The sequence below is a fragment of the Neolamprologus multifasciatus genome, chromosome 20, assembly GCF_963576455.1.
Source record: "Neolamprologus multifasciatus chromosome 20, fNeoMul1.2, whole genome shotgun sequence".
Taxonomy (NCBI): Eukaryota; Metazoa; Chordata; class Actinopteri; order Cichliformes; family Cichlidae; genus Neolamprologus; species Neolamprologus multifasciatus.
In genome coordinates, this window is record NC_140458.1 from 3,067,102 (window position 1) to 3,093,265 (window position 26,164).

Below are 26,164 nucleotides of genomic sequence, written 5' to 3' on the forward strand. Positions count from 1 at the left end.
AACAAAAAAGGGAATTGGTGACATTTAGAAACACTGGCACGTTCCTTCTTTTATTTTATCTTGGACTTGATTTTAAACTGAGAGCCGTCTTTTAAGTTAGAATTGTACTTTAAAAACCGTTCTTGCACAAATAATGTATTTGTGTTTAAGCTGACATAATAAAAATACAAATCCAGGCTGTATTCATCCAGCAGTGGGTCAAACAATAGAGAGAAACTCTGATAGGAAGTCGCACACAGATGGTTCTGTTTATAGTAGCATAAATACAATTATTAATAATTTTATTAAATGTAAATGTAGTTCCAAATTTTCTCAAATGCCTTTATTTATTTATTTATTTATTTATTTCTACATTTAAGGCTGATGGGGTGATTTCCAGTGGATCATATTGGCATTATTAACGTAAATATTTTTCTTTATCTGGCACTACAGCTTCATTCTCGAAGCTCTTCTGGGCATCAAACTTTTGTCGACATTGCCACAAAACAGCATTCATGATCTTTATCCTTTTATTTCACCACCTTTGGCTACAAATGTGCGCCGTTTCGTGACGTTACAGATTCATTAACCTTCGATCCAGAGCGCCGACACGAACAGCAGCTCTCATAAATACTGTGAGAGTTCACTTTAAGGACACAGGACCCCGAGGAAAAATGACAGCTGGACACTTATCTGTGTCTTTACTATGATAAGTAAAGTAATATATGTACGCAGTATTTGCATTAAAGAAATTTAATGCAAATACTGGCTTCTCTGCCAAAAGCTCGCACTCTGGAAGCCTGTGCGGGGACAGGACCCAGTATTACTGCTGCGTGAGCGTGTAAAGAAATTCAGTGCAGTTATAACATGTAACATATGCAAACCAAACGTACAACCAGCTTTTGCCTCATGTTACTTTTTCTTACAGAAAAATTTCCACATTAAAACTGTGTATTGTGTTAGTGTAAGTAAATAAGTTTCTTTATAATATATTTAAATGACTAACACGTTTGTTGTTTTTAGTTCAGTTTATATAACCTCCTAAAACCGCTGAGTGATGTAAATTTGACTTCAAAGTAAACCGACCAGAATGAGCGTTTCTGATCCTTTTTCTGAATTTTAGGTTAAAATATTTTTTTATTTCTGCACAAAGACTGTAGATAAATGATGGACAGATGCAGGGGTTAGAGCAGTCAGTTGTGAAGGTTGTGTTTTCACTGTTGCCTTCTCAGCTCTGACTGAGCAACCAAAGACGCTGCAGGCTCATTAATGGCTTGTGATGGAGATGTCGTTCTCTGTTCTTACTATAAAACACAAAATAATAATAATAATAATAATAATGGATTTATAAAGCGCTTTACAATGCCACTATTCATTCTCTCTCACATTCACACACTGGTATCTGCGCGTTTGTTTCCTCCTCCTGCACAATCAGGAGGCAGGCAGCCAAACTCTGCACACGGGTACAGCTTAGCTCAGAACCTTCACATATCTATCATTAACACACGCAGCAGATTTAATAAACACCGCATCATTTTAACTTCACAGCCAACAGCACAAACAGGCCACAGAGCCACGCCGGGCTGTTTCCCATCGACTTCTAAACAATCAGGTCTTTTTCAGGACAAAGAAGCTCCGCCCATCAGTGGGTTTGTGGACGTTTACAATCGAAAAACCTATATTGAGTTTTAAATTTAAAACCACACGGATAGAGTAACAAAACATATTTTAGACTGTTACATATAAATTAGCTTCTAATAATAATAAATCCTATTTTATCACATGAGTGCTCTGCAGTGGGCTGTTTAGGTGTGTGGTTACCCTCCAAGTCCAATTGATTGAAGGCTAACGTGTTGTTAGCTTTAGTGATATAGCTCAATAGCTCAGTCATGTTGTGTTATTTCTGTTTATGTTTTATCAAACCTCTTGAGACGGGGAAGCTGCAGGTTTGTGATCCATGTATTAAAATAGCCGAACGGCCGATAAACACAGGCAGAGGTTTGTTGGTCCTTGTTATGTTGTACCTGTGACTGGATTAAGGATCTGATGAAGGACTTGCTGAATTATACTGGACAACATGATCATCAGATAAATGACAACTTCATGCACCTTTTAACCATTGCATCAAAGCACGTGAAGCGGCACGTCCTGTTTCCTTACAAAGACGGCAAATGGGGGGAAAAACGCACAAAACAAGCCCATAAACAACCTCTTAAATCAGTGTTGCTTCCCCAGTTTGAGCTGCTGTGTCTGCAGACACACAACGGCTATTCTAGATCTAAACACACACAACAGACATCAGAGTTTTAACAGCAGCCACAGGTCTGTCCTCTCCAGTGTTGTGGTTTGAATTATTCTGATCTACACATGAACCACTTGCAGTGCTCGACGCAAACAAAGCTGACGAGCATGTTCTCTCACTTGCAGCAGTCTCTGCTAAACCTGCAACATGCAAATCCCAGCCTGCGAAGCGACACGTTTTCAAGTCAGACTCGGAGGTGATCTTCATCTCTGTGACCTCGTTTCTGAGGATTTAGGTCCGAAATAAGTAAAAGGAAAGAGTTTAAGTTCAGAAATGAGACGTATTGATGTGCATATTGTGAACACGGGTGATCTGAAAATAACTGAATTGAATTTCTGCTGCTGCATTTACTCTGTGAGGGGTAACATTGGGACCCCATAAATATGAAAGTGATGATTGGCTCCACAGTTGGAGGCCGGTGTGCTGCGTACGTTTACCCAGTCATCTCTGTCTCACTCTGCCCAGAAGCCCTTTTTCCATCTGCTCTACAGAAATCCTTCATTTCTTCTTCAGGATGAACTGAACTGAACTGTCCTTTTCTATTTTCAGAAAAAGAAAACCACAACAGCTGCATCTTCCAGCAACAGGTGTGTGCATGTTATCTACAGAGAGGCACCATATATACATAAAAAAAACCACACAATCTGCTTTTACACATGAATCTGTCTCATTCCCGGGGATTTTGGTAATGCGGTTTTGCCAAAGCTGCTGGTGTGGTTTATTTATACAAAATGTGTCTTTCGGTATCCGTGCTTAATGCTGTCATTGGTGAGATGTGTCTGTCAGTAATGCGAAGGGCCTATTGTACAACCCAAAGCACTTTAACCACGTAGTTCATGGTGTCAAAACCTTTCCAGTGAGTAAAACTGAAAGTAAAGTGTAATTGGAAAAGTCCCAAAACACAAAAGGTTTCCTGCACGTGCCCCTGCCAACCCTCCGACCTCCTCACGTGGACGTCTTTGGTCTCTGCGATGTTTAGGAAATGCTCCGTTGGGTTTAGTGAGGGTGCTGCTCGGATAGAACGTGGAGGAGCCAGTGAGCGTGACAAACCCTCACTAGCTGTGAATGCTCCAGATTATTAACTTAGAGCCCCTCCTCATCCTGTTCTTCTTCTTTGGTGCAACCCTATAGGTTTGGGGTACTCCTTTGGCCTCTCCCCAGTCATTTATTTTCCAAAAACTAATTATATCTTTATCCACCCTGATGTTTCTGAGTGTGTGTTTTAGTTTGTTATTGTCGTCATTACACCTGTCTTTACTAGATGCTGTGAATATGTGATACGTGTGTGTGTGTGTGTGTGTGTGTGTAGGCACTGTTAGTACGTCTTGCTAGCTTGGAAGTTGTAGCGAGGTGAGCTAACTCTCGACCCAACTGTTTATTTTTGGTTATAGGAGGTGGAGCAGACAAGTTGTTTACTCGGAGGTCTTTCTTTTAACCTTTCATTGTCAGACACAACGCAGGCACACACCAGTTTCACTCACACACACCAGTTTCACTCACACACACCAGTTTCACTCACACACACATCGTAATGGGGAGCCAGTAAATTAAAGGCCATTTAATGTTGAATTTGAGTCATTTGCTTTGTTGCGTGACCTGCAGGTAACGTGTGGAAAAGTTGTAGAGGAAGCTGTAGAGCCATCAGGTGCTACCAGAAAAGAGTCAGTTGTATTTACCATGATTATATTTGATTATTTATATACGATATATTATATTTGTGTCAGGGTAAGTAGGTGAATGGATGGTTCTTATATAACGCTTTTCTACTCTGACACTCAAAGCTATTTGTACAACAGGCCTCATTCATCTATTCTTACAACCACTTTTTTCTAGGCCTCTAACATTCACACATTAATACTCCAGTGAAGGCATCAGAGAGAAACTTGGGGTTCGTTTCTAGAACAAGGATATTTGGCAGAATAGTAGATGACCTGCTCCATCTTTGTTTTGGCCCAACCAGCATAGCTGTGGTCTGAAAAGTTTTCACTGAGGTGGGAGACTGAAAACTTTACTGGGTGTAAACGGAGGCCCGTGTTTTCAAAGAGCATAATTTGCGTTCTTGTTTTGATTTTCGAATCCACACAGCAGCAGAGAGACGGAGTCACAGGGAGAGAACAGAAGCTCCAGAGAGTCACTGAGCTGAAAAGAGGCATGCAGCTACAGCACAATGTTTCTTCAAGGCAAATCTCAAAGGGACGAAGCGCCAAAGGCTGGTTTCATTTTTATGTGCAGCCAGCTTCACGGTATAATGCTGGACTGTTTGTTACCACTGATCTGTGCCATCAGGGAGGTTTCATGTTCATGTTCAGGCCTGCGAATCAGGCTGAGAGACACATGCATGCACATTTGCAAGAACAAATGTAAAGGTCCATTATTTTGATTTAGCGTCAGGATACATTTGGTGTTAGTGAGTGCTCCATAGAAGCAGCAGCTGTCAGACTCAGCTCTATGAGCTGAATAGAAATGTAATCAGTTATTCTGGAAGCAGAACTGAGGGTTTTATATGCACCAAAAGGTACAAGGAAATGATTTATGGCACGTGCACTATTGACTAAATTAAAGCTTGTCGATAAACTGCGTGACGGCCCTGATGGGATTTGTATTTCCCAGAGGAGTAGAATTGGTCTGAGATCGAGTTATGGCATTAGATTGACATCGTTTTCAGTGAGCACTCATGTCTTATGAATGGAGACGTTGTCATTGCAGAGAAGGGCACATCCATCAGATTGGAAATGTTTCACTAGAACAGCTTTTCATTGATTTGTAGTGACCTTCTGCCCTGAGGAGACAAGAGCACCCAAACCATGTCAGCAAAACGACCCCCGTGGCAGCAGAGTCACCTGATCCCCTCATTTTAGTCCTGCATACACGTTTATAATGCATGCATTCGTCCTGCTGCAGTAAAAGCATTAAGGAGGCAGAATAGTCACAAGATTATTCACATTGTTCTTTCGGCCGGTATCAGTCGGTATTTTTGACTCTCATGGAAACTCCCAGTGTGTTTGTGATAAGTGGTCATCCCAGCTGCGTTGCACACATTCAGAGCTGCGATCACAAACGTGGAGAAGCCAGAAGGAAAATCAGGAGGCCTAATATCACAAGTCTTTAGATGATCCTGTCATCTTTGTTTTCAGTCAGCTTCGGTGACAAAGCTGCGATCTAAAGCGCAGCGATAAGAGATCTGTGACTGTGCAGCACGTTTTAATTAAAACTTACCTGAGCTATTAGAATCCAGGGATCAAAAATCAATTACACAGATTTAAGATATCACAGAGGGAGACAGGTGCCACACGCGCATTAAAGCAGGTTTCTTTCCCAAACAAAAGACGCACATGCAGCTTCGTATGAGACAACGGGTGAAAAACCAGAAGAGTAAATCACGCTGCATGTGTGTGAGGGGCAATAACAGATGAGAACGTCGAGGAGAATTAGGCTTTTTGTGTGTTTTCTTTCTGCAAAGACATTTTCACCGTAAATTCATGCACAAGATTGTAAATCGGTGCATAAAAATTCACCACACAGGAAAATGTCCTCGTTTTAGGGGGTCGAGAGTTCAGCCCCTTTCTTTAATTTGACACCCGTCTGTGTAGGCAGAGACCGATATAGACAGCATGCTTCACCCCGAGGTGTTAAATTAGCACCTTCCCACCCTCCATTCCCATATGCTATCATGTTTCCGTGGAGACAGAGTGAGCGGGTAAAGAAGGGGAGGAAGCGGGGTGAGGAAGTAGATGTAGGAGGTGAGAATTGGAGGACAGGGATGCTGAAGGAATGACATAAAAAGAAGAGGGGAAGGAAAAAAAGGAGAAGTGAAGGGAAATGTGAGAAGGAGGAAATGATGGAAGGGCAGAGGAAACACGAGGAAGCAAGGAAGCAGCTGAGGAAGGAGGTTAGAGTACGAGCAAATGATAACAATGATGAAACTCAGATCAAAGCTCAATCAATTAAACGGTCTTTACTTCCTTCCGGGACCACAGCTGGTGCACAGTGTTTGCAATCATTGTAACCATGACGACCACGATCACGAGGCTGCAGCAGGAAGTCGAGTTGTGATTTCCTGCAGAGATGCAAATTTTAACCGACGGCAGCAGTGCTAAAGCGACAGCATGAGCCACAATATAAAGATATCAGATCGAAGGTCTTAATGTGAACGCTCGGTTCTGCAATGCATCATGGGGCCTGTAGTTTACAACGATACATGTTTATAGTTCCACAGTGCTGCAAAAACTCACTTCATGTTTTGTCCACTGTGTGAAGTTCAGCGAGTGGCTGAAGTCTAGAACCTGTGGACAGTGAGATGCTCTGCTAGTTACATAAAATGACAACTCATCAACTCAGATATCAGCACTTTCCAAAAGCTCGACCAAGAAGGAAGTGTTTAATTATCTTTGATTTAAAGTGGGTCACAGCTGATGCTTGTCTGAGGTCACATGGATCATTCCCACAGTCCAAAAGGCCCTTTTGAGCTGAACTTTGAGCACAGGATGACGGACGTCTGGAGGGAGTGTTAAGGCTTTAATTAAAGCAGCACCACAGGGATCTCATGCAAAGGTGCTAACATTGAGTAATCTGAGTCCAAGTGATTAATAATGAGGAAGTGAAACCTACTAACCTGAGTAAATGTAAGCATGCGTAACTTTTTCCACAATCTGATGGGTTTTCAAAAAAGCTCCTAGTCTGTAGGTTTTAGAGAAGAAGAAACTGTTCGTGTACATGACTCGTTTGTCACATTTGAGTCGAAGCTTATTTTAAAGTTTTAATAATAGGAGTTAAAAGGTCACGCCATCCTTAAACCTTTCAGTTAACAGTGGAGGATCAAATGATACAACCACTGCTTTGAACTCATTTAAGTATTAGAAACTGTGTTTATATCCAAGACGCACTCATCAGCTTTCATTAAGGCAAACATGCGTGTTAGCATTTAGCTGCTGTACTGAGTTTGACCACATTGTTTCTTCATCCCAGCTCTTAGACGGCTTTCTTGTCATTTTGTAGTTGGATGTTATGGTGGAGCAAAATCTGACTGACGCTACTTTGAGTTCATTTTTAGCAAATGGTTCATCGGTCAGTGCTGAATGGCGTTTAAAAAGAACAAACCCCAAAAATGACCCACTCATGTGTAAAAATGCTCAGTAATAAGTTTGCAGTGACGTTGGGTGAGACAGCCGGAAAGCCTGGACAAAGACTGACACAAGACTTTTGCACAGTGCTGTATATTACTTCCATTTCTCAAAATAAAAATGAAGAAAAGCTGTTGACGAGTGGGATGGTATGCTGTTGCATGTGGTGTTGAGTAGCACGTTGGCAGCGCTCCCCATCTGCTCAGTTTTGCAGCTCATCACATATGAAACCACACTGCTGCTGTTGAGTTCTTACTTTTAATTGCGATATTTAATTATTTCTTTCTTTTTTTTTGAGTTGGGGGCAGGGGAGTTCTTTTTGTTTCTTTTTGCTTTTTTAGTTTTGCCTGTGAAACTCAAACTTCCTCTCCTCTGATCACACCAGTCGAACAGTTTCTTCGCACTTCTGGTGCCTCTGGCACTTTTCAAATTGTGTCTACTTCAACATTTTTATTTCTTCTGTTAATCAACAGTCATATTGTTGGTGGGAGAAGAGTGAAAGCACGTCACGCCTTAAACAGTCATTTTCAGGTTGGTTTAGGAAGCTAACGTCATGCTTTTGTGTTTGCTACTGTCAGGAAGTGGTCACCTATCTCTGTCCAAAACTAGAAACATACCTACTAATAATAAACAACGTGGTGCATCTTTGTTCACCCTGAAGTCAGAATATAAAGATGTTTCCGTGAAAACCAAACTGGATACAATGAATCCAAACTGGAAACAAGCTGATGTGTGATGCAGGGGGTTTTGTGGACTCTATATCTGGTCTTCTGAAACTAAATGTGGCCACATTAGACAGGTGCTCTCAGGAGCTAATTCTGGTGCGCCGCACAGGTGCAATGTACACAAATAAACTTGCTAATTAACATATTGAAATGCTGGGATTTAATACCCCAAAACTGGATAATAAAGTTTGTGGAGAAGCTGTGGAATTATCTGACATGTTATTTGGTGCGTTGTTAAAATCAGTCCAAAAGGCAACAACAGCACAAACATGGTCCAGTTTAGAGACTTGGCTTGGTGAGCAGCAGCTACAGCTTCCTGTGTTAGCGTTCGTCGGTTACGTGTCATTCCCCTAAAAAGAAGTGTTGCAAAGCTACAGAAACCAAAACTGTTTTTAGTCACAGGCTGTGAAGTTGTTGTTTTACTGTAATTTTTACCACCGCTTGGTCCTGATCATCACTGAGCTGCACACGATTGAAAACGTGGCCTCACACAGCAGCTCAAATGTCCTTCTCTCTGTCTGCACGCAGATTATCACAGCAGGTTGTCATGAATGATACGTACGCTGTGGTCAGCAAGCCCAAACACGCCCATCCACCCCCATCGGCTCCCACCTACTCAGCTGTACCCCTGTCCAGATCCAATACTGGAAGCAGGTAAAGAAACTAAAGTGTGATTTATGCAGACATTTTAGGATTTTGTGATGCACAAACGTGTAAAAAGAATAAATGGTTATTGTTTATGAAAAGTCTCATTCCACACCCTAAATCCTCGCCGTCTTCTACTTCACCACAGCAGTTCGTCTGCTGTCGTCTCAGCATATCGCTTGCATCCTCTGTGGACGGATCTTCTGTCCAACCAATCGCAGCCTTGCCTCTCTAACTTTGTCTCATCCTCGCCATTCTGCCTGCACTCTATTCTTGACCTTTCTTTGTTGCTTTGGCTGATTGACCCCTTCGCTCCCTCTCCCTCTTTACACCTCCACCCTAAAGGCATGGCATGCTTGCTGGACGCCCTTCCTGACACAACCGCAAAGGGATTTGTCCCAGGATCTTTCACTTGTTACACTATAGAGCCACGAGACCTCCACTCACTGATCATGGCTCTTTTGTCCTTTCAGGACAATGCCCACCTCCCATCACTATGACAACGACCCCAAGAGTGTGTCAGCTGCTCCCATCTACAGCACCGTCAAACCCCGAGCTAAACAGCAGAGCCTGCCTCCCTCAGTGACACCCATCTATGACATAGCATCACCGACCGGTCAAAAGCCTGGGGAGGACTCAGACTATCAGCTGGTTGCAGGTAAGAAGGGGGTGAAGGAGGGGCGGGTGAGTGCTGTTTGGGATTTAAGGGGACGTGAAGACTCGAAATGTAAGGCAAGTTTATTTGTATAGCACAATTCAACAAGGTGATTCAAAGTGCTTTACAGAGACATTAAAAAACAAAAACAATAAAAAGTTTGATTTAAAATTGATTAAAAAAAAACAGATAAAATCAGAACAGTAGATAAAATGTAAGTTTTTAAATTTAAGCTTAAAAGTAAAACAGTGCTTTACAGGATTTGGTGCTTTATTCAAATGCAGCTGAGAACAGGTGAGTCTTCAACCTGGATTTAAATAAACTGAGTGTTTCAGCTGATCTGAGGCTTTCTGGGAGTTTGTTCCAGATATAAGGAGCATAAAAGCTGAATGCAGCTTCTCCGTGTCTGGTTCTGACTCTGGGAACTGATAAAAAACCGGATCCAGATGACCTGAAGGATCTGGAAGGTTCATACTGGGTCAGGAGGTCACTGATGTATTTTGATCCTAAACCATTCAGAGCTTTATAGACCAGCATCAGAACTTTAAAGTCTATCCTCTGACAGACAGGCAGCCAGTGTAAAGACCTCAGAGCTGGACTGATGTGGTCCACTTTTTGGTCTTAGTGAGGACTCGAGCAGCAGAGCTCTGAATGAGCTGTAGTTGTCTGACTGATTTTTAGGTAGACCTGTAAAGATGCTGTTACAGTAATCAAGCCTACTAAAGAAGTAAATTCACTCTTTTCTTCCTGCAGCTGAGAAATCTTCAATGGACGGTAACGATTATGAAGATTTCGCCTCTTCAGTCTCAGATGTGACCAGCTTCTGTTCGCCTGGTAGCATCGGTCAGTACACCTGTTCTCACAGTTAATGTAATAGTACCTCATTTTGTTGTTCATGTTGTCACACCTCACAGACTCATAATTTCAGGTCTTTCCCTCTCAACTTTTTGTATATAGACACTTGTAAAGTTATGCTTGGCCAGTGTTGGGACTAACGTGTTATTAAGTAACGCGTTACAGTAACTACGTTATTATTGTGGTAACGAGCACGGTAACTAGTTATTATGCCAAAATCAGGAACGCGTTACTCGTTACTGGGATTTAGATAGGCTCGTTATTCGTTACTTCATGTGGTGGCATCGCGGAGCTTCCACAGATTCAATAACATTAGCAAGTGGTGGAGGCCAGCAGGTGGAAGAGGGAAAGGGGAGGCAGGAGGAGGAGAGACCCGAAGAGTGTCAGGTGAACTGAACTTCAGGTAAGAAGTTATGACCTGCAGTCTATCTGGGTCAGATATAAACCAAGTTTAGGAGGAGTTTATTTTCGTTATGCTGACTTTTTTTACTAGCTAGCAGCTGGGTGGGTGCTATGATGTTACTGATGTTAAACTTTATTTTATTCGTAAGGTTAGTTAGTAGAGTTGCCAACCATCCCATAAAAAACGGAGTCATCTCGTATTCAGAGAAAATAGTACGCATTTTGTAATATTTTTGTTTCGTATTGAGCTGAAAAGGAACAGTTTCTCCCGGACTTCAGCTAGAATGAAAAAGACACAAAGCTGGAGTTATTCTGTCTTTACGCTGCAGCTGCCTCTTCTCCTCTCATCCTCTCCTCTTCCTCTCCCGTTTCTACTTCAATCATGAAACTGATCAATGATCAGCTGATCGGCTTTCCTCTCTTGTTTGTTTATCGCCCACTTTGCGGCAGAATTTCTGAGTTCTGAGTACAATCAAAAGCACCACGACTGCAGTTGGATGTAAAAAGCGCACATGACGCTGTGACGTAGGCTAGAATCATGGTGCCGGTCAACGTTACTTTGCCTAGTAACTAGTTACTTTGAAAGTAACGAATAACTTAAAGTAACTGAGTTACTTTTGATAGAAGTAACTAGTAATGTAACTAAGTTACTATTTTAAAGTAACTTACCCAACATTGTGCTTGACACATTTGAACACACTCAGTAAGCATCATTTTTCTACATGGAGAAGGGGCATCTTTTAACCCAGTCCAATGCATTCCTAACCTAATCAAATACTCTGTGGATTCTGTAACTAACCAGCTAACACACAAGAAGAAATAGAGCAAAAAAAGAAAAGAAACACAAGATCCTGAATGGGAGATTCACACTCTCGGTGCCAGGCTTGGACTACACAATATGTGTGTTATAGTGCTCACTGTGTCACATTAGGCCAATTAGAGAGTCGGTGTGTCTAAAAAGCATGTGTGTAAATATAGGTTGACTAATAGCAACTAAGAAATGTCATTTTAATGTGTATGTAATGATATAGTGGTCATCTAATTGCATGCTAGTGTTTTAAGGGCATGTATTGTGCTCATTCCAGCTCCATAATTATTATTTTTTTATCCAAGGACTCGATGGGTAGTTGGCAGGACTTGCAGTTCAAAATAATTATGTCTTTTACTGGTGCTGTTCATCCTCAATCAAACTCAAGCCACTTTTAAGCTAACATACTTCTGACTGGCTGCTGCTCATAGGCAGAAAGTCTTTAAGCTACACATAAGAGTGACAAGAACGACAAGCAATACTCAGACTTAGATTTCGGTGTGGACATTAAGCTTTGGGTCAGGACTTTTTCATAGAGAGTAATGTGAACCATATCTGACCTCTGTGTAGATGGATCGTCTCAGACGTTGTCTGGGCTCAAGTTTGGTCGGTTTTCGGTTTCTTCTTCCCGCCTGATTAATGTGTTACACTCTGCCCATCAGGGACCTTAAAAATGAACTTTCATTAAGAACAATTGAACCCTCGTTCAGCATAGACACAGCTGTGCTAATGTGTTTATACCAGTCTAACCATAGCTCTGTAGCTAGTCACCAGGTAGCACATCTTTGTTTGTCAGCCATTCAAACTATACTAACTCTCCAAACTGTTATTTAGTTCCATCTTAGTTTGTGTCCAAAGTTTAAAACATGTTCTTACTGATGTATTTAATCTTTAGATGGAAACAAACTAGCTAAACTGCTAGCTTCTAGCTAAACTGCTAGCTTCTAGCTAAACTGCTAGCTTCTAGCTAAACTGCTAGCTTCTAGCTAAACTTTGTAAATCCTCTCTTTCATGGATGCCTGGGTTTTAAGCAATATTATAAAACCTGTGACTAGTTACACTGGTCATTTTAAACACTGTTGCCCAACCCTGGAGACTTGTCAGTCTAGTTAAAAATGTTTATTTGCTGACTGGGAACCACTTGCTGACCAGCTGGGGAAAAACGCATTTTCCCAAGTGACTGAGGATTATCAGGGGGTCGCGATCTGGTCGGTAGGCCTGCGAAGAGAGAAAGAGTTTGGACTGTTTAACTCTCTGGTCTCTGTTTTTCAGAACTGAAGGAAGACTTTGCTCCAAAAATGAGTAAAGATGTCAAATAGGTGCTCTTGGAAACTTTTTGGGTGTTCCATTGGAGCTTTTCTAGCTGCTCAGAAATAAGGATTGTTTTGTGTTTATTACTATTATCTGACAGCTACACTGTGGTGTGCTACTAACTATTTTAAATTCTGCTTATGAATACTGAACAGGGTGTAGGTGGTATGGGGGAGGTGATGGTGTTAAAAAATGTGCTAGTTGGCAGTGGTGATGACAGAAGAGAAGACGGTTTACTCAAAGTTGGACTGCTCTCTTATTGCTGCGTTTGTGTGTCACATAGTGGAGTTATACTATCGCTGATTTTCTTTATTTTGTTATTTTTCAGGGTTTAACTGTCGGATTCAGAAGCCCAGAGGACCCAGAGATCCTCCAGCTGAGTGGACTCGAGTGGAGAGATGAACTGGTTTAACTGGACTGTCAGAGACTGTTGGACTGGACTGAATTAGACTTGAATCTGACCGTTTGTGTGATTTGATTTGCTAAACTGGTGTCACTGTGATCATCTGACCGGGTTCAGAAAGCTGCCTGTAAATATTTATCGAAATCATGCTTGGCGTGTCTAGGGATGGGTACCGGTGTCCGGTGCCATGATGGCACCGGTTCTGACATAAACGGTAGTAACCAGACCGAAAAGCAGCGCACATTTCGGTGCTTTATTTCGGTGCTTTATTTTCCTGAGATGTCATACACTTTGAATTCTAGCCAATCATTTTACGTTTCCGAGGATAGTAGGTGGGCCCAGGTACATACCTACTTTTAGAGCAGAGCTACAGATTAAAAATGCCCAAGACGAAGCGGTCAAAGTCTGGCTGTACTTCACAGCAAAAGATGCAAACTCAGCAGCTGCAACAAGTGCTTTAAGGTGATACTGTGATACTGTCAAAGGAGGTAACACCTCAAATCCGATGAAACACCTGGCGACGCATAGCGTTTTTTTTTTTTTAAAGCAGAAAAATGTGCCGTATTTGATAGCTTGCTGCGAGACCTCACACCGAGCACATCTACTGCGAGTGTGGTGGTGACGGATGATGATGGCAGCGGCAGCCGTTCTTCTCTGCGTGAGTAGCTTCATGATGTTCGTGTGTAATTTACGTTGAGTAGGCTAACCATGTTATTACATTAATGCATGTAAGGTGAACTAGCAAACATCATCATAGCTACATGCGGCTGTCTTCTTGTTTGATGGCAGATACTCCCTTCACCCTGGCCAAAAAGGCTAAAATGACCAAAGAAAAAGTGTAAAACAGTTAAACATGAGAGGTTTTTGGACAACGTTTGTTTTTGTTTAAGCACTGCTTCCAGCCAAGAGTGATATCATATTTGCCCCATAGCTGCAGAAAAGGCTAACATTGTTATCTTTTTACAAAAAAACAGCTGAACATGAGAGGTTTTTGGACCAATTTTGTGTTCTCCATTCTTTAAGCACCGGTTTGAGCACCGTTTAAGCACCGGCACCGTTTCAAAAGTACCAGTTTGGCACCGGCATCGGATAAAACCTAAACGATACCCATCCCTAGGCGTGTCTGTGTTTTATGTATTTAAAGGTTCAATTTACCTTTTTGGTGGGAATAATTTAATATGTTAAATATTTCGAATAGACGTTTACAGACTTTGACCACAATCTTAAATCATATTTGACCTCCTGACCAGGGGCTTTATCTTATTTTAGATGTTGAATCTTCACTGTCACTATCTTTTGAAGACACAAAAGCTCAGTATCACTAACATAGTACTTTGATTTTGTAACGTGAGTGTTAATGACAAGTTGTAAAAATAAAAATGGAACATCACATCTGCTGAGCGTAATTAAGTTTTTCCTAATAAAGGATTTCTGTTAACTAAGGTTTCATGGGGAAAAAGGATTCATTTGGCTCAACACACGTTAAGTTTTTATATTTGAAGGTTTTGTACTTTGTACATTTTAAACAAACGCTACAAGAAGCTGATCCACACGGGATTGCTTTTCACAAAACAGTGAAAAGTAAAAGATAAAACCTGGTTCTTTGGTCTGTGAAGTACCTAAAAAAGGAAATTATATCAACAAGTGAAGTACTCTCAAACACACCAAAGCAGAAGTCCTCGAGTTGACCAGAGCTAATCTCAGTACAGTCAGTCACTATGGAATAATACTCCTGGTTGGTTGCCTACATTTCCCATGATACACCTGATGGGATTTTTCATTAGCGCCTGCCTGCAGCCAGGTTGTCCAAACGCCACACCTCATATTGGCCTCCCTCATGTGCTAGACTGCACATCCCTGACTCCTCTCGTCACTCTGAAGATGAGCCAAGGAAACTGGGATTTAACAAAATAAAACCACCTTGCTTTGCAGCCTCATTTTAAAGCAATTAAATGAAATAAAATATATTTGAGCCAACTGCATCATAAATAGTTTTGTTCGAGCCCTGCAGCTGTATTTTATCATCTCATTTTAGTGCTCATGACTTAATATATATTTAGGGTTAAATTCACAACAACATGAACACATTTGTTTTTAAAACACAAACACATGGTGAGGAACAAAGTCTGAGCATGAAGCTGAAACAGCTGCTGAATACAAAGGCCTGGCTGTTTGTAGAGGAGTCCTCCCTCCTGAGGAGTACCGCCCCTCTTTAATACACAGGGGCAAAGAACACATGGGATGCAGAAGCAGCCTCTTCACTTTGTAATGCCGACTTTCAAGTAGCCCGTTCCAAAGCAACCTTGATGACATTACACATGTTCCCTATGAAACTCACTTGTTGTGTATGTTTGTTGAACCTGGTGTCTGCAGGATGACTAAAACACAGTGTCCCAGATGACCACCAGGAGGCAGCAGAGCAACACCAACCAACAGCAGGAAGGCCTGGAGCCTGTTGGTGTGTAAAAGCAATAAAGGGAAGAAGAACAGAGGCTCCCGAAGCAGCGTGAATGAACAGAAAGAACACACTGAGGGAGGGAAAAAGGTGGTTTCAATTAAACGTTTGGCTTCACTGGACTGTGGTCACTGTGTGTGTGTGCGCGCGCGCGTGTGTCGGGCTGTCTTTGTGAGAACCACTGTCAGTTTAAGACCTTGTGAGGACATTTGCTGACTTTGGCACAGAGCTTCAAAGAGCCATGTGAGGGTTCAGACCTGGTTTTAGGGTTCAGGTTTGGGTCATTTGCCACAACGACATGTGGACACACTTGTATTACTCGTGTTGTGGGAACATAAATGTGTTCACACAACCACATTGTGGGAACGCAACTCTTTTAATTGGATGAAAAGAAGTCCCCATAAAGCAAATCATCAACTTTTAGTGTGATGCTGCAAATGAGTCAAAGTGATGTCCTCTGAAGTGATGGAAACACAAAAGTGTGTGTGTGTGAGAGAGACTGACATCATCAGATCTGAATCAGGTTCAAAAAAAGAGCAGATGATTCAGCACACACACACACACACACACACACACACTGTACAACAAAGTGTGTGTCAGTGTGCATTTTTGTGTCTTTTGTCTTTTGCAACCACAGGGCTGAGCTCTCTATCAAGCCTTGCTGTAATCAAAGAAGTCTACCAACACACGCACATATCCATACACATGCATATGCACACATACATGCACACACGCACGCACACACACACACACACACACACATACATGCATATGCACACACACACACACACACATCCATGCACATGCATATGCACACACGCACACACACACACACACACACACACACACACACACATATCCATACACATGCATATGCACACATACATGCACACACGCACACACACACACACACACACATCCATGCACATGCATATGCACACACACACACACACACATCCATGCACATGCATATGCACACACGCACACACACACATCCATGCACATGCATATGCACACACGCACACACACACACATATCCACGCATATGCACACACACACACACACACACACACATCCATGCACATGCATATGCACACACGCACACACACACACACACACACACACACACACATATCCACGCACACTTGTCTGTCCCTCGGTTTGAGTCTAAAAAACCACTAAATGCAACTCTCGTGCTGCCAGCTGCCAGTTTGCCACAAAGCGCACTCCATTTATTACAGGCGTTTTACACGTGTGCACACACACACACACACACACACACAGGTCATGGGTGTTGGCTTCTTCAGTGGAGGAGAGACCACAGGCATCCATAGATGGAGGAAGGAAAAAGGAGAGCGATGAAATCGAGTGATAGACTGCGATAATGGAAATTAAAGGAGGATTTTTTTTTTAAACCCATCACTCACATGTCCACATATCTACGCCTGTGTGTGTATGTGTGAGCTGTACACTTCCTGGGCACTTTATTAGGAACACCTGTGCAGTATAATGCAATCCAATCCAACAGCACTGCTATAAATTCTTCTTCCACAAACTTTTATACATTTCCAGTTCTTCCTGGTAATTTCAGGAAAGAGGTGGGGGGGGGGGGGTTTGTTGGACTGTGGGGGGCTCACTCTACAGTTGGAAGCACAGTTTGTCTTTGCATAGTTACAGCAGTGAGTTATTGTTACCTTAATTAACAGAAGTGTTATTTTGGGGGAAGGTCAAATAATATTAGTCCGTGTTTGTGTGTTTGTGTGTTTGTGTGTGTGTAGTTTTTATTAGTGTAGTGTGATGAAAAGAAAATAGTGGAATAGTTCCAACTCTAATCGTTTGGTTAATCAGCTTCTGACTGAACTTGTTTCACAGTACTGATCGTGCGCTGTACAGCTGGTGTAACTAATTTGTCAGTCACATGATCAAGCATAACCTTGGGAGCAGTAAAAAAAAAATTAAATCGTGTTTTATTCATTAAGACTTGAAACTAGACACCACAAACCGATAATGAAAGTGCGTGCTGAGCTCACAGATCAAGGGAAAAGTTGAGCCATTACCCAGGGACTTCTTTTTACAGCCACAGGAGGCGCCCCCTGCTGGACATGCAGTCTCTTCTGCATTAGCTTCACTTTCATCTATCCCTGTTTTTATTTTTTATCCGTGATGAAATTATAAAAAAATAAATGTTCATCACATATTTTCCATTACATGATGCTGACAGAGAGTGAGAGAGGGGAAAACGGGGGGGCCGAGGGAAAGAGCAACTTTAGATGAACGAGGAGACGAGGGGCTGAAACTCAAAGAGAGAGACTGAGAGAGAGAGGGAAACAGAAGCCTATCAATGGAGTGATAAAATAGTGAGAGACGAGATAAAGCCTGTGAGGGCTGAAGGAGAGACAGAGACAGATGGAAGCAGACCTACAGAGTGATGAAAAAGACAGATAGTGGTTTAGCAGAAAGAGAGAGTGATGAAACAGAGGGATAGATAGAGAGAGAGAGAGAGAGAGAGAGCGCAGTCCTGCCACTGAGCCTTGTTGCTAGGCAACTGAGCAGCTCCTCTTTGAAGTTTTCCCTCATTGTTTTGTTTTTTGTTTTTTTTTTCTTTTTCTTTTTGAACAATCAGGTCAGAGCGAGGCTTAGTGGCAACCATAGCAACCACCTCAGCACCACGCCTGGTGGCCATCCCATCCCTGAAGAGAAAGAAACTCTGGGCCGGGGGAAAAAGTTAAACCACAATCAGATGGCACGGTGTCAGCAGAGACGACTTTACCAGTGTCTGTAGACACAAACAGGACGTTCACCAAATGTTTGGAGTTGAAAACGATCCTTGAGTTAGAGGTGGTGCTCCTGTGTAGGAGAGCTGGAGGCAGACACATTACAACGGAGACATCGGGTACTCAGAGGACACTAAATATAAATCTGTGTGATGGCAAAGATGGCAGTTGGCCTCCGCCTCCTGTCAAAGACAGCCAATCCACAGCTGACCCAGGAAGCAAATGTACCAATCGTATTGTTGTGCTGGCACATGTGCAGTAGAGTTTTACCAGTTTTAACTGTGTGGTGGAAATCTCATCCATAAGTTATCATAGTCACAAGGCAAACTTTTGAACACACACTCATCACGGGCATAGTGTCAGGGCAATTTTCTTCTTTTATTTCTTTGAGCTTTTCTTTTTCCTACATTTTCAATGACTTTTAAAAATTCAAGAATTAGGTGAACAAGTTCGAATTTATTTTTGGATTTTCTGTAATCCCCTCAGGGTCAAACGCTTACAGACCCCCCACTAATATTTAGTCATAGCAAGCTGTACCTTGACCATATCCTTTTGGTAGCCATCACCAAGCTCCCGATCCAAGTTTCAACCATCTAACTGTTGATCTGAGGTGAAGATGAAGAAGTTGGAAGTAGCCCCTGTTATTGTAGGATCTTTACCTTTAATAATAAAGGTCCTCGAGGCTACTGTTGTTGTGATTTGGTGCTATATAAATAAAACTGAGTTGAACTGAATAGTTCCTCTCCTTCCTTCTTCCAGAGGATGATGCTACCACCACCATGCCTGACAGTTGGTATCGTGGTCTTGGGGTTAAAAACCTCACCTTTACTCCTCCTAACATACCTTTTATTGTTTTGGTCAATTGGGTCTGATCATAAAACATTTCTGGAAAAGATATTTGCCTTCTCCATGTCAGTGCTTTTAAATTTCAACTGCTTTTGAATGTTTTGAATTTGGAGAAAGACCTTCTTCCTTCGTTGGTCCTCTTAGTTCCTGGCAGTGAAACTAGAGGCTGACAAAGTGGTTACACATTCAAATAACGTGCGTACAACTGTTTCAGTTTTCCTTCTCTTATCTTTACTGAGTCTCTTGGAGTTTCTCATTGTTTGGAACATTGGCCACTCCGATGAAGAGTGTTAAACAAAACCTTTGTATGCTGGCTGAGTGAAACTACCAGTTGTAGTCAATCATGGTCACTAATGGGCAGTGTTGGGAAGGTTACTTTTAAAATGTATTCCATTACAGATTACAGAATACATGTCCCAAAATGTATTCTGTAACGTATTCCGTTACGTTACTCAATGAGAGTAACGTATTCTGAATACTTTGGATTACTTAATATATTATCATGCTGTTTACAACTACATGAATGTACTATTGCTGTGATTTATTACTGTTACTGAAGGTCCGCGGCTCCGAACCGTAGTAAAGGGACCTCTGGCTAATACAACGGGTTCGTGTCGGGCTCATAGCTGAAAACTAGCTTTACTTTGTTGTCTGGGTCAACTTTGCTAGCAGAGACAGAGAGAGGCGTTGAAAGGCTGCTGCAACAGAACTTATTGTTTTTGGAGGAAAACACGAACACGGTGTACAGTCGAGTCTTAATAGCTTACTTACAGCTGGGCTCGTCACGCTCTCTTCTTGGCTGCAGTGGTTATTATTATATTTACATGCTTCCAGCTCCCGTTTTTGCTCGATGACAGCTCGTACTTTTCCTTTTTCTCCCTCCCTCGCTCACAGACACATAACGTGTATGGCAGTCCATTCTCCCTGCAGCACGGACTACACTGCCCATGATGCTACATTCTTTAGAGCTATACCTGTAGCATTCTGCCTATTAGCTTAGCACAACAACAACAAAAAGGCCTCTCTCACCCAGGAAACACAGAGAGAGAGAGCGTCACCCTGTAACCATGGCAACCGTAACGCTGCCACCTGGAACAACAGAACGTAGCTGTCAAACAAAACCCAAACAGTCCTGACCTGCCACAATATGAAACAGGGAAATACCGCCGTGTAATCCATTTATTTCAACAAAGTAACTGTATTCTAAATACCACCTTTTTAAACGGTAACTGTAACGGAATACAGTTACTCATATTTTGTATTTTAAATACGTAACGGCGGTACATGTATTCCGTTACTCCCCAACACTGCTAATGGGAAGCTAATAGGTTTTGGCCTTGTCAAATTAAGAAACACTGCAGAACCTTCAGCAACACTCATTAAAATAAGTGAGTGCATGTATGTATTTCTGTGTATGTCTTCAAATTTGGGCAACCAGTTTATGTTTTTTTAAACTCGTGCTGTACAATCATTCCAGCCTGGGGAAAAGAACGGTCCAAAAATATTATTAAAAGTCCAAAATTACTGTGACCACCATGCCCATGATGTGTGTAAACTTCTGACAAGCAACTTCTGCGGAGACCTCCTCAAACAACTTAATTCATATTCCATCCCATGCATCAGTAAATAACAACGACTCTGTCTCTGTTGTTAACAACAGAGTGTCTGTCTTCACCCTGGCAGCTTCGACTTCCTTCAGGCTGTCTCTGTCACTAAGAAGCTCAATGATCAGCTCGGTGACGCGTTAACCTCAAATAATGCAAGCACCCACTTTTTACAAAAAAACCAAACCAAAAGTACACAAAGAACATGAATCTGATCCTTCAGCACCTCTTTTAATAACCTCGGGCTGTTCACTTACGATTTTCTCTTAGAATTAGACGTTTATCTCGAAGCTTTATTCTTTTTCCGCAAGACACATCTATTCAGCATAACATCCTCTTTAGTCATAGCTAATCATAGCTCAGCTCTGACGCCTGTTCAGCACAGTAGTTCATCTTATTCCTCGTATGTGCTGCATACTTCTAAGGTTTAAAGAAAACCTCAGTTCATGGCGTTCGTTGTCACGATTTCTTCACCTTTGCGAGCCGCGAAGTTCTTCTTTGTTGTCATTAGCTTTGGATCAACGCTGCTAGCTAAGTTAGCACTTACCTTAAGTCGCTGCTTGGTTTTCCCTGAACAACGTCACAAAGCCAAGAAGAATAGATTGCATCCAAATATTTGAAGAACCAAGTGTGTCAGCTGTAGTTGCCTAATGTTGCAGCCGCCATGCAAAGGTGGTTTCACTTGGCTGCTGCCGCATGAGGAAATCATGACCTCTACTCTTATCCGGGTCAGTTTGTGGTTCCTTCCTTCCTTCCCTTAAGTGGATAACTATTTTTAATCTTCGTAGGTGCTTTCTGTTACGGTGCGTTCACACCAAATATGAAATGTAGGCTTTCATCCTGTTACTGTTATGGTGTCTTTGGTTTGGGGCCATTGGTTTTGCGGTTAGTTCATTATTCCTTTTAGGTTGTGAGATGTGATTTATGTTCACATTGGTGTGGTTTTGTGTTTCCTTGCACTATAGTGAGCTTTATTATCTTCTGATGACTATTTATTCTTTATTGTTTTGTTATAAAAGACAGATGGTGGTTTAGCAGAAACCACTTGAGGGTTCCCTTTCTGTTCTGAGCTCATCTTTGTGTTCTTCTTCTTCTTCCTCTTTTTAGTTGACCATGTTTTCCCTTTCTGCTGTGTCTCTCTTCCGCTTATAGTTTAGTTGCTCTCTGTCTTGTGTTGAATTTTGCTTCTCGTCTGTTTTGGTTAGTTGTCCTGTTTCCATTTCAGTCTTTGTCTTTTGTCATGTCCTCCTCTGCGTGTGTCTCTTAGTTCAGTATTTGTATGTTTAAGTTTTGGAAACCTTGGATTCCCAGACTTGCTTTAGTTTATTCTCCTGTTTTCTGGACTTTGTAACGATTGTTTGACATTAAAAGCTCTGCTCTGCGTTTAAGCTCCTGATTCTCACCTCCTGCATTTGAGTCAGAATAATTAATAACACACTGCAGTATGACAGCTACATACCTAAACTAAAGGTGTATCTGATAGTTTTGCTGTTGTCCTTGCATCATCATTATAATGTCGGCCCAGGATCAGCATTGCTACTGACTGATCATGTGATGATGTCAAAGCTTTGGAATATGGAGGGAAAAGAAAGAAAAATGTCTTTGTTTATATAAAACTCTCTAAGCATTTAAAGTGTTTCCTTTATTAATTTATGCAATATAAAAATATATATTATTAAAGTAGTTTTGCTGCTAGCCAAATTTAACTTACTCATGGTTGTTTTTAATTGCATTAGCTAACTTTTTCACTAACGCTAACTGAACGGCCAGACAACAGGATTGGTTAGTTGCAATGTTGATCCTGGACCACGCTAAAGGCAGGAAGCCGCAAATGTTCACCTGTAACGACCCACAGGACGAGGGGGAATATGTTGGATGGACCAAAGTTACAGTAACACATTTCCAGAACTTAAGGGGGTCCACACAAGAAACGGTTTACTCATCGCACATCAGTTTGTTGATGATGGTCGCTAACAGCCATTCCAGGCTCTGGTTGCCTTGGTAACCCTCTCCACCCTCTGACATGTCAATAAAAGATACGCTGCACTCTCATTGACTGATGCCTCAATTATTTGCTTTGAAGTTGAGAGGTTTAAATCACTTCCTGTGATATCAAAGCAAATCTGGACTGTTCAGTTCCAGGTGCTGTAAAACAGGGTCAATGAGTCTGTCCTTTGTTTCTATTCAGGAAATCCCTCTGTGGGAGAATCTCAGCTGACAGGCAAATCTGTGTGATGCTAACATGTTACTATGGACCACAATCTCTGTTTCCTTGTAGAACTGTGCCACAAACAATAAGTGCAGGGCCAAAGACAAAAAGGTGTCTTTAGTGATGTGTCTTATTTAGCCCAATAAGCAGCTAATTTCACAACTCGTTGTGTATTGATTGATTGATTGATTTAACAAACATGTAATGCTACTGCAGTGCTTGTGGGCAATGGATGATCTGGTTAGGCTGATGAATCCTAGTAAAGGAGTCCTGATGTTTTCGCTCAGTTTTTGGCCTCCACCAGTGCCTGAGGGAAAGTAGCTGGTGAATGATTCACTGGTTGCTCACGAGCTCGTCTCTAACTGTGTCATTGTGCTGTTTGCTCATGGGCAGGTCAGACTCAGAGGTTTTTACAGCTCCTAAACTGAAAACAGACGCCGCCAGAAACAAATCTACGAGGGCAGGGCGCACTTCAAGCTCAGAGCTGCAAACTGTGCTCCCTGTTCTAAGTGTGTTTGGGTTCTGGATTACACACACACACACACACACGCACAAACAAACAAGCAGATGTGTTGGATATCAGGCAAACCTCAAGAGAAGTAAAAATAAATAAAGACAGAGACACAGAGAATTTGTTCTGCTCTGCGGCTTCAACCTCGTAAACTCCACTCAGGATTAAACTAACAGCTACACACACACACACACGTGTTTTCCATCACTTCAGAGGACTTTACGCCGTTTTTCATTCGTTTCCTGACGACTTACTCCTTCAGTCTTCACACCAAAAATGAATAAATAACTTTGTTTATTTTCTTAAAGGAAATCAAGTCCCCACAGTGCGATGTGTAATCTGGATTTCGCCCTCACAACATGCTGATAGACTTGAGACGACATTATGTTAACTTTGATTCTTTTTCCAAAGATTTATTCTAACCAAAAACTGTGTTTACGTGCATAAATCTAATTCACACAGCGGGGCTGAGTCCCTGTAACGGAGGAGAGTTCCCACAACACCAGTAATTTGAGTCCACACACATGCAGGGTCCAGATGTGCAGTAATTGTAGCAGCGATGTAAAAAAGGAAGCATACAGTAGGCCCTGAAACCACAATGTGCGCACACACACACACACACACACACACACACAGAGCCATTGTCATTTACACACATAGACTCACAGAGAGGACCATTGTCATGCATGCTGCTGGCTGTTTCACGGCAGCTTAAAAAGATTAACGGGTGATCAGCATCAATTTACACTGAAGAATGGGAGTTATGGAGGAGAGGGGGGTCGGACGGGGGAGGGGGAGAAGAAAATGATCGAGAGAACGAAAACAAGCCTGGTGGAGAAATAAAAAGACAAATGCAGGAGACGAGAGAGTTTATCTTTTCTTTTTTTTTTAATTCACAAAGTTTTGGTTCACTGACATAAAAAAAAGGAAATGAGCATTAATTCAAACATTTATCGTCACTTTTTCCCCCCAAGCTTTAGTTTCATTTTTAAATTGGAAAACAAACAAAAACGACAAAACAAAAACATTTATCATCACTTTATTTTGAGCCTTATACTCTCCTCCTCTTTCTCACCCTGAGTTACTATTGAGAGGAAAGGAAAGGAAAGGAGAGGAGAGGAGAGGAGAGGAAAGGAAAGGAAAGGAAAGGAAAGGAGAGGAGAGGAGAGGAGAGGAGAGGAGAGGAAAGGAAAGGAAAGGAAAGGGAAGGAAAGGAAAGGAAAGGAAAGGAAAGGAAAGGAAAGGAAAGGAGAGGAGAGGAGAGGAGAGGAAAGGAAAGGAAAGGAAAGGAGAGGAGAGGAGAGGAGAGGAGAGGAAAGGAAAGGAAAGGAAAGGACAGGAGAGGAGAGGAGAGGAGAGGAGAGGAGAAGAAAGGAAAGGAAAGGAGAGGAGAGGAGAGGAGAGGAGAGGAAAGGAAAGGAAAGGAGAGGAGAGGAGAGGAGAGGAGAGGAGAGGAAAGGAAAGGAAAGGAAAGGAAAGGAAAGGACAGGAGAGGAGAGGAGAGGAGAGGAGAGGAGAGGAGAGGAAAGGAAAGGAGAGGAGAGGAGAGGAGAGGAGAGGAAAGGAAAGGAAAGGAAAGGAGAGGAGAGGAGAGGAGAGGAGAGGAGAGGAAAGGAAAGGAAAGGAAAGGGAAGGAAAGGAAAGGAAAGGAAAGGAAAGGAAAGGAAAGGAGAGGAGAGGAGAGGAGAGGAAAGGAAAGGAAAGGAAAGGAGAGGAGAGGAGAGGAGAGGAGAGGAAAGGAAAGGAAAGGACAGGAGAGGAGAGGAGAGGAGAGGAGAGGAGAAGAAAGGAAAGGAAAGGAGAGGAGAGGAGAGGAGAGGAGAGGAGAGGAAAGGAAAGGAGAGGAGAGGAGAGGAGAGGAGAGGAGAGGAAAGGAAAGGAAAGGAAAGGAAAGGACAGGAGAGGAGAGGAGAGGAGAGGAGAGGAGAGGAAAGGAAAGGAGAGGAGAGGAGAGGAGAGGAGAGGAAAGGAAAGGAGAGGAGAGGAGAGGAGAGGAGAGGAGAGGAGAGGAAAGGAAAGGAAAGGAAAGGAAAGGAAAGGAAAGGAGAGGAGAGGAGAGGAGAGGAAAGGAAAGGAAAGGAAAGGAAGAGCAGAAAAGTAAACAAAGCAAGACTGAAGAAACATAGAAAGGAGAAAGTGAATGATAGGAAAGGAATGCACTTAAGAATCAAAATAATAGGAAAAGAAAGAAAATGAAACCAAGTCAGGGGAGAGAAGAAAAATAAAGAGACAGAAATATTGAAAGGAAACCAAATAGGAGACCAAATAAAGGAAAGGACAGAGGAAGCAGGATGCAGGCAACATAGAAAGGGAAAAAAAGGAGGATGAACTGAGCGCTCGACCCCTCAAGTGGCTTCAATTAAGAAAATTACAGAGCGATCGAAGGCGAAACCAGAGCTGTCAGCTGATTACAGGGCCAACCCTGTGCTGCAGACCCAGAAGTAACCCCAGCCTAAACCTGAACCCGGACCAGCCCGAGTCCCCCCTCTCGTTATTTTAGGCTCAGCGTGCTCGGTGTGGAAACACTGAGTCTGCTGCTAACAGACCACATCAAACTCTC

At 42.2% G+C, this 26,164-nt stretch overlaps 1 protein-coding gene across 3 annotated transcripts in view; it reads left to right on the plus strand.

The window, feature by feature from the left end:
• The window catches only part of ptpn18 (protein tyrosine phosphatase non-receptor type 18), a 33,863-nt gene extending 17,500 nt beyond the window's left edge, over positions 1–16,363 (plus strand). For 2 of the 3 annotated variants that reach the window (XM_085146044.1, XM_085146045.1), the window contains exons 12-16: positions 2,831–2,868; positions 8,655–8,780; positions 9,245–9,429; positions 10,180–10,269; positions 13,131–16,363. In XM_085146044.1, coding sequence (XP_085002170.1) covers positions 2,831–2,868; positions 8,655–8,780; positions 9,245–9,429; positions 10,180–10,269; positions 13,131–13,204 — 513 coding nt within the window. In that variant the 3' untranslated portion in view covers positions 13,205–16,363. The remainder of the gene's footprint in view (positions 1–2,830; positions 2,869–8,654; positions 8,781–9,244; positions 9,430–10,179; positions 10,270–13,130) is intronic. The other variant, XM_085146043.1, reaches the window with a different exon arrangement.
• Positions 16,364–26,164: the final 9,801 nt, after the last annotated feature.